Source organism: Leiobunum rupestre, chromosome 2 (genome assembly GCF_980474605.1).
Source record: "Leiobunum rupestre chromosome 2, qqLeiRupe1.1.hap1, whole genome shotgun sequence".
Lineage (NCBI taxonomy): Eukaryota > Metazoa > Arthropoda > Arachnida > Opiliones > Sclerosomatidae > Leiobunum > Leiobunum rupestre.
In genome coordinates, this window is record NC_143385.1 from 6,686,227 (window position 1) to 6,701,198 (window position 14,972).

The window sequence follows — 14,972 nt, forward strand, 5'->3', positions numbered from 1 at the left end:
TATCCTAAGAAATACGAACTATTTTATTTTGCTAATGGTGGTATAAATTTTGATCGATTCGTCTAAATTATCTAATTATTATTATTATTTAAAACATTTTGTAATAGAAAAGTATAAGTTATTTAGCTGTCTGCAGTATATGGAAGGAATAATTTTTTTCTTTAACGTCGCACGGCCAACTATGAACACGAGTTACCGAATCGAAGTTGTCTGTGAAATGGGGGTCACGTGATTTTGTTTTACCATTTTAACAAGTTGGTTAAGACCAAATTTACTTAATAGTATCGCCTATATTCGAATGCTAGTCCCTCTTATAGCTGCTCAGTTCTCCGGCTACGAATAGACCGTGTCTTTTGTAACCCAGTGTCCTACCCGCACGTGTTTTGTCGGTAATAATATGACCATAGTCAATGTATATTTACAGTGGGCAGTTGATCAGGCCCAGACGCCTGTGCCAGTGTGCCTGCTTCACCACCCAGTCACAGCAGGTTATCAGAAATCCCACTCCCTTCTCAACTCACTACATACAAATACCAACTTGGATATTCTACTAGATACTTTCTAAGTCCATTTTCATTACGTTAATCATCTATTTTTAAACGAAGAAGGTTATATTTAAGGTAGTGATCAGTCAAGCTCCCCTTCAAAACAAACAAGTTAATTTAATTAAAACTATTATTTTGTTTCTAGTTAAGTTAAGCGTGTTAATTAAGGAGCGTAGCGGACGAATATAAGAAATTTCGCAAATGTCAAGCGAAAGAACTTGGGTGTATTTAATGAAAAAACTTTAATACAAAGCTAAACTTTTAAATTTATAATTTTTTACAATTTAACACGAGCCTAGGCCGATTATAAATGAAGGTTTTTATAATGGCTAATCACAATAAGATTTACGATCGTAAAGTGGCATTCAGGATGACATCTAACGGCAGAAGAAATTCACTTCTTTTCACGTATTCCATTGGAATCTAGAACAAAAAATATAGAAATCGTTGATAGGCTCTTCAATAAATGCCGCTTTCTTTTTCTTTCCTCCCCTACGCGCATGCGCGAGTCACTGAATAAAATAGTCACTCGTTTATGTTAGTTTAATATGTAAAGCTAAAGTTGATAGCGTGCTAATTTTTTTCTTATTATATCTGAAAGAGTACAGAAAATCGTTAGTCCACCCCTCTTAGACAAAAATTGGGCTTTACGTACACTGGTAATTTCATCACCCACCGTTACGAGCAACTGATTATGAGATAACAAAAGCAAATTACGATTACAGACTTTTTATTATTATAATTTATAATAATATATTCTATAATTATATTTTTCCTTATTTTAATTTTAGTCAACTTAAAGTCTGGTTTTATGCTTACCCTTGTTTCTGGACAAGTACTAAATTTGACGGATCTGAGGACATATAGCAAAACGAGTCTGATTTCCATAAGTGCGAATCTCATGGCCACACAATTACGTGGACCGGCTCCGAATGGTAAGTAGGTGTACGGCTTCACCTCACTCTTCTCTTTTGGATAAAACCTACAAAAATTATTTATTAAATATTAATACATGTTGCTGGACAATTAATACATGTTTCTGTTAGTATGCCTCTGTTACTCTTATCGTGAAATACGATAAATTAATATATTTGCGAGGATTCAACTTGGATTTTTATCTTAAGAAACCGTATTTTTCATCTAAAACAACAAAAAATATAAAATATATTATCCATCAACAAAACACGTACCTCTCAGGTTTAAAGCTCTCCGGCTCTGGAAAAAAATTGGGATCGTGGTGCATGGCGTAGAGAGGGATGCACACTATCGTTCCCGCCTTGATGGGAATTCCAGTGTCTCCAAGTTCGTAATCCTTGTCGGCTCTTCGCTCGTGTCTATTTCAATAATAAAGACTTTAACTGTTTGACAAGATACCATAAGTTAAGTTCAAGTAGAACGCCATTATTCCTCTTCTAACAATATTAATACTAATTAACTCAATGTTAAATTAAGCTAATAATAATTAAAAATAAGGGAAGTGACTCTGCAGAAAGTCATAAGAATCGTATCATGATGTTTATTATGTATTTCTTCCAGCAGTTTATGTTATTCTTTAAGTTTATGAGTGGTGTTATTAAAAGGTAATTATGATTTAGCTTATACGGAGTTTTTTTCGTGTTCTACCCAATTTTTAGAGCCATTAGAGATTTCCCCAGAGCATAATAACAATCAATTTCAATTAATACTTTGCTAATTGTATTTACGGTACTTCTTAATTCAGTAAGTCTATACTTTTAAGTAAATGAGAATTTACCTTGCTGCGGGTGAGCTTATGCGCAGGGTCTCATCAATCACAGCTTCTAAGTATTTCGCCTCATAAACTGCTTCAGCATCGAGAATGGTCTAAAATAATCACTAAATTTAATTAGGATACCAAGTACAAAATATCTGAAATTGTAGGTAAAAATGTTATAGGTGCCCAAGCCCTAGGTGCACCACTGTCAAAACATGGATACTCGAAAATCACTTGACCTCTTTGAACCATTATTTCAAAACCAAATGATTCCATTTAATAATCTATTCCTTTTTCTTGACTATGAAATCGTACTTACCTTTTTTTCCCAGATACGATCTACTTCTTCCAGAACCCTTTCCTGTATGTCGGGGTGCAGTGCCAAATAGTAGCAAGTCATCGAGAGCACAATGGTTGTGCCGTCGTTACCCGCCAAGAAAAACAAAACGCACTGCGACAGAGCTTCTATCTTTGTCAGAGCTGCGCAAGGTAAGTTACAAAATCATTTTAATAGATATCGTGGTCTATATTATGATATTAATATTAATCTCCTATTAAAGGCTTGAAACAAGTGTCGGCTCGTAGTGAAGTAGCTCTTTTTTCAACAGATGTCGCTAGCGCCGACATCAAAACAAGACAGTTAAGCTACATTTTTACTTATAAGTACCCCTCGCGTTGCTTGGATCGTTTGTAAATTGGTCAATAACATAAATTAAAGTAATTCTAAACAATATTTTTACATGGGATATATAATTTAGGTTTAAGTCCACTAAATAGAGAATAAGTTGTCTAAATACAATACCCTACAAAGGTTCTCTGATGACGTTATCATTTCGCTATTTTGTATTTAAGTAAAGTCGCTTTTTTCGAAGAATCGGATAGATTCATGGCCATCTATAATAACAAGGGCCTTTTCATAATACAGGTGGAAATGGTAGAGCCAACAGTTCTACAGTTGCTTTAAGTATGACTTTAAAGGGGAACGGCCAAGCTTTTCCAAATATGGCCTTATTTCCGTATCAAAAGATTAACAAGTAGTTCAATATACTAACACGTACCTTTTTTGTCTTGAAAAAATAGTTTTTGGCCCAAAAAGTTGAAACGAAAAATAACGCCACACAGAAAAAAGGTGTTTAGATACTAAACACATTCTTAAACACCAAAATGCAACAGAATATTTATCATATTTAAAAACGATCATGTTTAGGCGATAGTGGTGTTCAGCTTTGCATCATCATGCGTTTAGATATGACACGTGTTATATGCTTCTCATATTTATCGTTAAATCGTGTTTAGATAAAATACGTTTAGAGATTAAATATATTAAATGCGTTTGGCACTTACAATGAAAACACGTCTAAAGATTTTTATGAAGATTAGTTTCTAAACATGTTCAAAGGTTCGGGTGTTGTGGTATAAAACATGTGTTATTTTGCCGTATAGTAGCCCTATATTTGAGTGGTTTAATAACGATCTAAAATAACATTGATATTAATTGGCTAGGAATTAATGAAACCTACTGCCTATACTATCGATTTCATTTCTTTAACTGCCTGATTATATTTTAGCGATATTAATTTAAATTATAATTGTGTTAATACGGCCTTAAATCACATCAAAAATAGTGTTATTTTATTAATTTTTAGTAGTTCATGTTCAATTATTGATTAATAATTGAATTAATTACCAATAGCTTAAAATTATGAAATAATATAGGAACCCGGTCCATATTGTAGTTAACACTATTAATATAACGGTGATTAACGAATATTATTTTTTTTAGAAAAATAGAAAACGAAATTAAACGAAATATATAGACAACGCGAAATATACATTAAACTCGTAACGCAATATACACTTATTAAACATCAGTGTTTAGCATTATGTTTAAAAACCACGAAGTTTAATTTCTAAACATGACCTCTTTCCAGCTGTTCCAGTTTGGAACACTACCGGAAAGATCTTGGAAGATTGTTTGAGAAACTCGTTTTATTTAAACAGATGTGTTTAAAGAAACAACAACAACTCTTACCCATGGTAAGCTTTCAAACATGTTTAGATGTTAAAAACCTAAGCACCATTTTTTCTGTGCAGGTGTTTGGGTTTGAATTTTCGCCGCCATCTTGGGGGCTGCCGCCAGCGCCCCTAAACCCGTATGAGCGATTTGCGAACTATCCTAACGTTTAAAATCGTGCAATTTAGGCTTAGGTCTCTTATAACTGGAACGCGCCGCGCATGCAAAACAATTTTTTTGGGTCATCAGCAGCGCGCGCTTTTACGTTGTTTTTCTGTCTCACCGACTTCTCACCAGGTGTCGCGGTGGACGCGCGCCTTTCGATTTCCCGAAATTTCTTTATTTTATTAAAAATTAACCACTCAATATTTTTTGACGCAGTTTTCGCCATAAATTTTAGTTTTTAATGGGCTATAGCGCTATCTAACTGGTTAAAGCTTGACCGTTCCCCTTTAAGAGTTTTTCACTATTTTAGAACTCAATAAATTCTCTAGGATAAGCATTTATTCACATACATCCATGAATTTCACTTGATCCTAGTCGCAAGGGCAGTAATTATCACTATTACATTGCAAACCGCCTGGGTGTATATGAATAAATTAATGATGTAAGCTATATACACCTACCATAATAATATCTATGTATCCGTTGAAAGGTTGGCAAACATAGTTTTTTATCACTATTATCCAAGGGTTTCAGGTATAAAATTATTAATATATTTCCTTCACATTTTGGCAGGAAAACTAAAGTTGGCCATTTTTCCGTGTATTTCAAACCAAATAATCCTGGAAGTGCTGTTTCTCCACACCGATAATGGCGGACGTTTACGCCGCCGAAATATTTTACCATACTGATCGGCGGCTTTTTCGACCGTTATTTTGTATTATCGACTAATACTATTCAAACGGTGCTCTAAATTCATTACAAAAGTACGTAATAGTTAAAAAAAATAGTCAATTTTTAACTGGCGTATAAATATTGTGCATAAAAATTAAAAAACTAAAAAATGAGCAAAATTTGGTTTAAAGTTATTGAACCATAACGGGGTTATGTTAGCACTTTCTGCCTTGGTACCAAGCCCTTTTGAAATATTCTTTGACATCTAATTCGCTTTGTACTATGCACGACTTATTATATTTTGTAATATAGCTTACGTATTCGTTTAATTTGTTCAACTTTTTGTTTATTCGTCATGGCACCTTCAGCTTGATCCACTTGATTTACATCTTTTTCTACAACTTGCTCGTCGATCTTTTGACTGTCTATCATCATTTGAAGGAAATCGGGTCTCACCTTGATTTTAAACACAAAAGATGTGATAATTTAATGCAAGTTGTGGCTCATAAAAACTGTTCAAAGCTAAAGGATACGGGATTTAAAATAACCATTGAAAAGATGAGCATATATTTTTACGGGATATTTTATACAATAAATAATAAATAAATTGCATTCGTTTCCTCTTCAATTAAAGATCTAATGTTTGCGGCAATGCTGAACTTACTTCATTATTTTCGTCCCGTCTTTCAATAATAGCGTTTGTTGTGTGTTCGAAGAACTCTAGTGTATCCATGGGAAAAAATGAAATTCCAAACATCTTGGCCAATTTTGGAAAAGCATCTGCGAATGAAATTATACTTCATGTTACAAATTATGCCAATCCACCGGAACCAGCCAGTATTGCGCATCAAAATGACGCAAATGGACGATCTCGACTCTGTAAATATTGAAATTGACCTTCAAAATTCCTGATCTCGACCTTCAAAACTTTGACCTCGTAAATATACTAAAATATTATCATAAAACATCAACAGGGTGATTTCTTAACCCTCAAAAAGAAAATGGCTATCTTTAAAACTGTAAATTAGAACAGCCCAATTGTGCACTCTACACTAACGTGTGTAAATACTTACAAGCGATCGCTCTGCTAAAGGTGAGTCCGGTGTTGATCATTTTGCTGCCGTGAGTGACGAACTTGTTGTTCGGATCGTTGTGCGAATCTAACCTCGTTCCAAAAGCCACGTTTGCGATGGCATCCAACGTAAAGTTACTAAATAATCTGTTTCAATTACAATAGATATGAAATACTTTGTCGGTAGCTAAATTCATTACAATTTGTTTTAACTTTAATTGAAAGCCACTTCAAAAACTATTGTACACACAAATATGTAAAATTTTTGCAGTATCTTTGCATATTTTTCAATTTCCCGTATTTCCTAAGAAACCTTCAGATATTTATCGGTTTTTCTCGATATTTCTGTGAATTACTCGATTTCTCTCTGCAAATCTCTATATTTTTCGATGTTTATCTGTATTACTCGATATTTCTCTGTAATTCTCTATATTTTTCCTTATCTCTCGATGTTTCTCTGTATTACTCGATATTTCTCTGTATTACTCGATATTTCTCTGTAATTCTCTATATTTTTCCCTATTTCTCTTATGTTTCTCTGTAATAATCGATATTTCTCTGTAATTCTCTAAATTTTTCCTTATTTCTCGATGTTTCTCTGTATTTCTCAATATTACAATTTTTCAAATATTCTCGATAATTCTCAATATTTCCAACATGTATTTCCGGAGATTTCCTATATTTCCTTTGAATTTATAGATTAGTACAAAGTAATTATTTCGATTTATCTCTATTTGTACTGAAGATTTAAGTAGTGGCTAGCTCCCCGTTATTGGAGTTTAATATCAAGCGAATTGGTGTTTTTTGTCAAAGGTGTGGTTTTTACTTTTTGCAATCGACACCATTCCCATCTTCGGCATACTTCACAAAATTGTTGGTTAAGATTTCCGCACTCTCGCAGATAACTGGAATCATCTGGAGAGAACAATTGTCTTGTAATAATAAAAGTAAAAGATAACTAAACCTAATCAGAGTTGGCTGTCTTAAATCAATTTGATTAAAATCATCATATAAAAGTGTGTCGGCTCTAGCTCTATTTTTCAACAGATGTCGCTAGCGTCGAAATCAAAACCAGATAATTAAGCTACATTTTGACCCAAAAGGCGGGAGTTGATTGGCTCGATTGTAAATTTTAAAATATTTATTATATATTTCATATGGGATATATAATTTAGGTTAAAGTCCACTAAGTAGAGTATAAGTTGTCTAATTATAACACTCCAAAATGGTTCTATGACGACATTATTGTTTCGCTATTTTGAATTTTAGCTTCCTTTTCCATTAATAGAGGGCACCACGCCATCTCTAATAACAAGGGCCTTGGCTGAGCGGCAGGTCACTTAGCTTTGAAAGGGCCTAATATTCATGATTAAATGATTAAAAATTTAATCATGATTAAATCATTTTAATCACGATTTAATCAATATAATCACGATTTAATTAATATAATCACGATTTAATCAATTTAATCTTTTCAATCTCGATTTCATATTTTAATTAATTAGTAGTATAATTTTTAATATCTATGAACTTAATAAAATACCTCGTAAAATGCTAAGACAAGTAGTGTTTTTCTAAGGGTTTAATAATAATTTTTCAGGTAAATATCGAGTAAATATACACTTTTTAATATCAATGAACTTAATGGAATACCTCGTGAAATACAATATCGAGTAAATATAAAATAATTTTAATTCCGATTTAATCATTTTAATCACGATATCATAATTTTAATCGCGGTTTAATCACTTTAATCTTTACATAATCATTCTAATCATTTTAATCGAGATTTAATCATTCTAATCATTTTAATCGAGATTTAATCATTCTAATAATTTCAATCATGATTTAATCCGATTTAATCATTTGAGGGTGACCTAATAATCATGCTAGTGATCTGCCCCTAGGCCTTGGCATAATACAGGTGGCAATGATAGAGCCACAGTTTCTTTAAGTATTATTCTGACTATTTTTTCTCTAATGTGATATAGAATAAATGATAAATGATATGAAGAATGCATATATTTATACTAAGGGATATTGGCTATGGTGAGACCACCCACCCTCCACCAATACTAACTCAGTATGAGGGGGATTGGAAACGAGGCTAAGTAAAAATAAATACAATCTGGATACAATATTTAAAATATAAATATATAATATATGCTTTATCAAATCCGATTTAATAAGGCGCACATGAAAAGGCTATAACAGTTCTTCCTACAAATCTAACAATTCCTTTGTTAGTCGTGGCATCCAAATTTTTAAAATTATTTTAAATAGTAAAAAATAAACCCTTACACCTTTCAGTTTTCCTGAAGTGAAAGCTGGTGTTACGGTATTTCGAATATTTCTCCACTTGTCTCCTTTTATAACTGCTAGCATACTATCGATCACTGGTATATCCGCTTTAAACAACTGAAACATTGAAAAGTCACATTGTTATAAAACAAATATATTTCAAGAATTTCGATCCAAATAATTGTAGTTTTTATATTTTTTCTTTGCCAATTTTAGCTTCCCAGACTCACGCAATTTTGACGTTAAGGTTCAAGTTAATTTTTTTGAAATCCTCTCACTATCAAAGAGCCAAATATATATATATATATATATATATATGTTATGGGTATATTTTTGACCAATGTGGTCGGACCACGTGATCTTGATGGCTTATTTGACACTTGTAAAAACATAGAAACCATTACTAGTGATTCAAATAAATTATTTTTTAATTCAAGAGAACATGTTTTGGTTATTAAAAATTTAGTCTATTTAAGATTTTTATTCCAATGGTCGTAATTAGATTTTCACGATTTACATAAGGCAATTTCGAAAATGCGAAGGCTAGTGGATAAATTACGTTTAACGTTTATGAATTGTAATCTGAAAATACTGTTTTGAAACTGTTATTGAGGCTTAGTGATTAAATGAAATCTTTACCCTTCTGCCAGGAAAGACGTGGAAATCTTTGACGAAAATAAGTTTGAGTAATTCGGGATCGCCAACAAACAAATATGGTTGCTTTCCCGCGTAAGCTCTGCCAGAAAATAACACCAATTTAAAGAATCAATTTAATTAAAATATAATTGGAAATAAGTTATTGGTTGTTATTTTTCGATAAGAATAATGTTTCTTACCCAAAGACACGGCCGTGTTTCTGGTATAATTCATGGTCAATTTCAAAGAGAGACTGAAAAATGAGACAGTTTATCAAGTGTTTTCAGTTCTCTTAAGAGATGTAATTATCTGCAATTCTTATTGTTATTGACACAATTATCTTCGTAGGCTATCGCTAATTTGTTTAGAAAAAAAATAAGGATGGAACGTAATACATAATAAAATAACTTTCTAAAACTATTTTAGAAGAAAATATGATTTAAAAACTAGTAGATATTCTTAGAAACATAAGTTTATAATAGACTAGCTCCCTATAAGTTCGAATTCGCCATAGATCTAACGTTAAAGGTAGTAGAGCCCTCCTTGTTTGGTAGGGTGCGCCATAGCTTCTCACCCAATTCTTCTATTAGAGGAAGCCGTGAAGAGGTTTTCTCACTTGAAACATTTATTGTTTCATAATTACATGTAAAAAACAATATCCGAGCTATAAATTAATTATTTTCATTGTAGTTTGGACATTTATTCAAATATAATTTCTTAATAATGAGGTACGTGGTTTTACATTATCGAAATACGTTATAGTAGATAGAAGGAATTAACGCACTAATAAAGCGGGCAAACTTGCAGTGGGATGTTGCTAAAAGAAACCATTGTATAATACATTACGTATAACACGTGGATAAAAAAGTGAGGGGAGGAAATTATGTACTGCCCCAAATTTCTGAAAATATTATACTACCTTTAACAGCGATGTCTACCATAAAAATCAGAACCGGTTTACGCGACTCTCTGCGGCGATTTTTGGCCCTATCTTGTTAGCTTTTTCAATTTCCGTCGATAGCGGAAACGGCCATCTCCATGGATACCAGACGAACGGGAGCGCGCGAAGTTAGCACGTACGCTTTTTATTGAAATTCGCGTAATCATATCTACGGTTAGGCGGGAAATTAGTTCCTATTGAAATGTACAGTTTTCATTTTAGTAACCTAGAATATATACTTCTGGCTTACTTTTCCCTTGAAGAATTCCACAAATATTCCCAAAAACGGAAACGGGCTTTCGAAAGGAATATTTTTATCCACCCAGTAGTGGGAGCGCTTCAAATACACCCTGAAAAGTATATGATTACTAATCAATACAATAATACGTACATACATTTTTGTTTTTGATAAGGAGTAGTACTTCAAATATTTCATATTTTAACGCCAATAATGTAGGCTTGGTTATTTGTTAATTCCATATGAAATTGGCCTTCATTTTGACGAAATTTGACAGGTATGTTAATATACGCGGCGGTATGAAAATAACATTTATTTTTAGCAAAATAAAACCTTTCAATTTGTTGAATGTATTCGGGTATTCAAAGTTCTGTCCATAAGGTACATGAAAACCTCTATAAATAACATTTTAATTTTGGACCACAGACCAATAAAGGTCTCTGAATGACACCCCCAAACAACGAATGTGTAAATTGAAACCGTAATTAAAAAATCACAGTAGAAGATTCAATTATGTCAACTTCTTCATCCTTTGAATAACAAGTCCAAATTACATTCACCATCCTAGCTGGTTATAATTATTATTACTTCTACAAAAAGCGGGTAGTAAATTAAGCAAATTAATTGGTATATTCAACTGAAAAATGAAAGATTTGAACGAATAGAAGTTATTTCATTATGGTTTTCCATCCGGCTAATTAAGAAAGTGTTTAAATATATAGTAATATATTATATTATATTCAAAAATGTCACTAATTCTTCTGAAAGAAATAATTGTATGGAGTAGTATCAGTGTGACGTAACGCAACGTCAGCCATGCTTTTTTCCATCAAGTGAAAAAAGCGTGCCTAACAGGGCAGCCATGGTCAAAGCTACGAAGTGATATTACTATATTTAGCATACAAGCGTATTTTATTGGTTTTAAATTATAAAATTTTTCTATTCTCGAGATTCATGTATCACGTGTATCAACTTGCTGATACTTTCGTATTGTTTTGGTACACTTTAAACCATGTTTTCATTTCATTTCATTACGAATTTCTAAAATTGTAAAACTGAAAAACATGTTAATAACATTTTAGGCTTTTATTACGAGCACAATTTTTTTGCCTGCCAGCCAAATAAATAAAACGCCCTACAAATTTTATAAAAATCGATTTTTCATGGAATTATTGACTACAAATTCGTGAAAATAAAATTCCACATGGTGATATCAACAGACCTTAAATTTTTCATTTCTTAAAGGGTCACATCAGCGTTTAAAAAAATCTTAGTGAAAATCTATTTCCTTTTCTGTACTTCGTCATAGCAGAACCAGCCAACCAGATTCTGGGACTGGCGTGAAAAACTACTATATTTCAAACGGTTTGACCATTTAAAGCCAAAATCAATATAACCATTACTACGCGATACGGGAAATCACGTTGGTCATTGTACAACAACAAATAAAAATTCGCGCGCATATTTTTAAAATGTAGTTAGCGAGCGTAAAATAACAGGCGCACGCTTTTGAAATACGGCTTCTGTACATGTATTTGTTTATATTATTTAAAAAAGAGCAATTGTAACGCGTGGCTTCAAACTAAAATTTTACCTCAATCGCTATTTGATAATGAATAAAACACGAAAGAAAATCATATCTTACCAGTAGACGAGAAACGACGTGACCAGGATGATAAATACGGCCGCCAACAACTCTAAAACTAACAGAGGGGACATGGTCAGAGAGTGAAGCTCGTTCTACGCCGCTCTCTCACTCTCGATCAAGCGGGGAAGTACTTAAGAGCGGGAAACTCAGCGCGGTTCGACCTCGATAAGCTTTTTACTACGTCGCCTCAATCTGGGAGGGGTAAGTCAAAGATGTAATATTTAAATTCACACTGTCCGCCGCTACCAAATCAACAATGCATTCGCACCACCCGTAACGTCACTAAAGAATGTGAAACTTTCATCAACATAAATTTAATTTTATTTTTAATGTTTCTTTAAGTTTTAAACGTTTGTGTATAGACACAGATTTTAATAATTATTAAATTTTTAAGTAAAACAATTGGTAAAAGTTAGTGTATTTCACCTCTTTTCTCGTGGAGCACTTTAAAAGGTCTTTATTTTGTCATGAGTAGGTTTAAGCTTGGTTTATGGAATATGCTCTCCAGCGGTGATAATGATAAAGATAAAGCATATCATCGACCTTAGAAAGTCTCCAGAAAAACCTCGTTATTCATCACCTCAATCAAATCCATAACGACAATGACGTCTCCATCTCATTCACACCTAAAATGAAATGGTTTATTTACAATTTCAGAACAGAAATGTTCGGAGTTTTTAGCGTTTAGTGGTCGTTTTTCTAGTTTGTAGTGGGTTAAAATTGCGCGGTTTAAATCCTTCGGTAAATTGGTTTGTATTGGTAATTGCGGCCATCCCGACTTCGTGTTCGATAGCGCTTGGAGTTTGGTTTTCGTCGGAAAGGCAAGTATTTGAGGTGTCTTTGCTCTTCAGGTTATTTAACATTCCCGTTTTCTTGCCAGTCCTTTTCATAGTGGTTTCCGTCTTCTTTTCGTTTCGCGACGGGCGAAGTAGCGCCGTTAAAGACAATATAACCTCACGTATTTGGCTTGTACCTATAGATTCGAAATGACTGCCTGGCGCGTAGTCAACGGTGTTTGCATCCTTCCTGCCGTAACTCCTGAAAACTAGTTACCATGCAATCAACCGTAGACAGCACCCAACAGCACCCGATAGTGACCGATTTTTCGGAGGCAACATGCCGAGTCGGTTATCTCTTCGTTACAAAACCGGAACGCTCTGATATTTAGGGTACGGAGTTCAATATTATCTTTGGTTATAGCCTACCTGTAATTTTGGTTTGAGTCTATTTGATCGATTCCCAAATGATCGAACGGGTCCCATTTGATCGAATTTCCATTTGATAGAATTGCATTTGATCGAATGGCAATTGATCGAACGAAATTTGATCGAAAGCTACTGTAGGGTAAAAATACTAGTTTTTGGGAGTAAATCGAAAAGGCAACATCTAGTCAGAATGAGATACAGTAGACTCTATGAATAATAATTATTTCTTTAAACTGTACTAAAGAAAAATAATATACAGAAAAAAACCTGAGCGCAGTGACGTAGAAAACAAAATATTCTCTCGGACATAATTATTAGAATGACCTATTAAAAAAACGAACTATGTATCTAATTTTTAGCAATAGAAGGGCCGTGAACGTGGTCGGACCTAACCAAACCTAACCTAACCTAACCCTATTTATATATATCAAAAACAACGGGCCGTTATCGTCGATGTCATAAAAAATTCCATCATATAGTGTATAAAGTAAAAATATCTTCATCTTTGTGGCTTAATACAGTTAAAGCAATGAATTATTCCATCATTATTCCTTCTGCACTTAAGCAATGAATTATTCCATCATTATTCCTTCTGCACTTCATATTGACATTCGGTAAAATAAAAACATACCAACTGGTACTATAAATACTTTTGAATTCGATCAAATAGTATTCGATCATTTGAAGGTTCGATCTTATGAAACAAATGACAAATGGGATTCGATCAAATGAAATTTCGATTAATTGCAACGTATAATGATCGACTGTCGATCACATATTTTTCGATCAAATGGACCAACACCGTAATTTTAAGAGCCACAGATTTTAAAAAAGGGGCCATATTTTCTGAAAATTTACATAGGTAAACCAAAACAATTTTTGAAAGTAGCAAAACACTCAATGATGATACCGTAATAAAATAAAAATTTTAGGTTAAGTGAAACATATATTTCAACGAAAGAAAAGTTTTAATATGAGAGACAAAATTATAAAAGACTATTTGAGTTACCAAGTTTGTAGCCTTCACAGAGCGGTTTAACTTCTTTCAAATTGTTTGGTGGGTTTGGTTTAATCATTTTAGCCTTGAATGCCTATATACCGAAGTACCGCGAATTTCCGTCGTTAAAATTTAACCGCGTTTTAACTGGTATTTTCACGCTGAAAAAATGTTGTTCGGAAGAGGACAAATCCGATTCCTTGAAATGGGAACGGCCCCGGAAATAAGCGAATGACTCGGTGTACAGATAAAGAAGGAAACTTTTTGTACGATTCAGCAATATTCGAGTACGTTCACGAACTACGTCACGCTGCGGGATAAAATGGGTGTTTACTCGTAGCTTGATCGTGCCTGTGACCCGTTTTCGTTGTCATAATAACGAGATTAGGTCTGCCATATTTTTGTAATGCCCATGGTGCTCACGTAGTTCTTTGTGTCGCTGGTGTGTTGTTTTTTTTTTGGCTCGTGATCTGTGACGTAGAATAATGTCATGGTTATCGTTTCAAGGTGAGGCTTAGCACCGAATACTTAAGGTGATGGTATGGTCCACAACGATTTTATGTATCAAATTGTATTTTATTAGCGGATGATAAATTTGAAATTAAAAACGATCACCGTTAAAAATTAGGCTTAATTTAGTATCGTCAATCATTGGGAAATACAATTCAAAATAAGACTTCATTTCGTATCGTCAATCATTGGGAAATACAGTTCAAAATAAGGCTTCATTTAGTATTGTCAATCATTGGGAAATACAATTCAAAATAAGGCTTCATTTAGTATTGTCAATCATTGGGAAATACAGTT

General features: G+C 33.3%; 1 protein-coding gene across 1 annotated transcript; it reads right to left on the reverse strand.

Moving 5' to 3' along the window:
• Positions 1 to 747: 747 nt before the first annotated feature.
• Positions 748 to 12,073, reverse strand: LOC149955611 (cytochrome P450 3A5-like). Its single transcript, XM_090165333.1, has 14 exons — positions 11,961 to 12,073; positions 10,328 to 10,427; positions 9,338 to 9,390; positions 9,141 to 9,237; positions 8,502 to 8,618; positions 7,027 to 7,115; positions 6,202 to 6,347; positions 5,793 to 5,908; positions 5,446 to 5,584; positions 2,597 to 2,757; positions 2,299 to 2,387; positions 1,736 to 1,879; positions 1,365 to 1,527; positions 748 to 968 (listed from the first exon to the last, which is right to left on the reverse strand). The coding sequence occupies exons 1-14, from the start codon at positions 12,032 to 12,034 to the stop codon at positions 891 to 893; spliced, it is 1,566 nt and encodes a 521-aa protein (XP_090021459.1). The 5' UTR covers positions 12,035 to 12,073; the 3' UTR covers positions 748 to 890.
• Between the last annotated feature and the right edge of the window lie 2,899 nt (positions 12,074 to 14,972).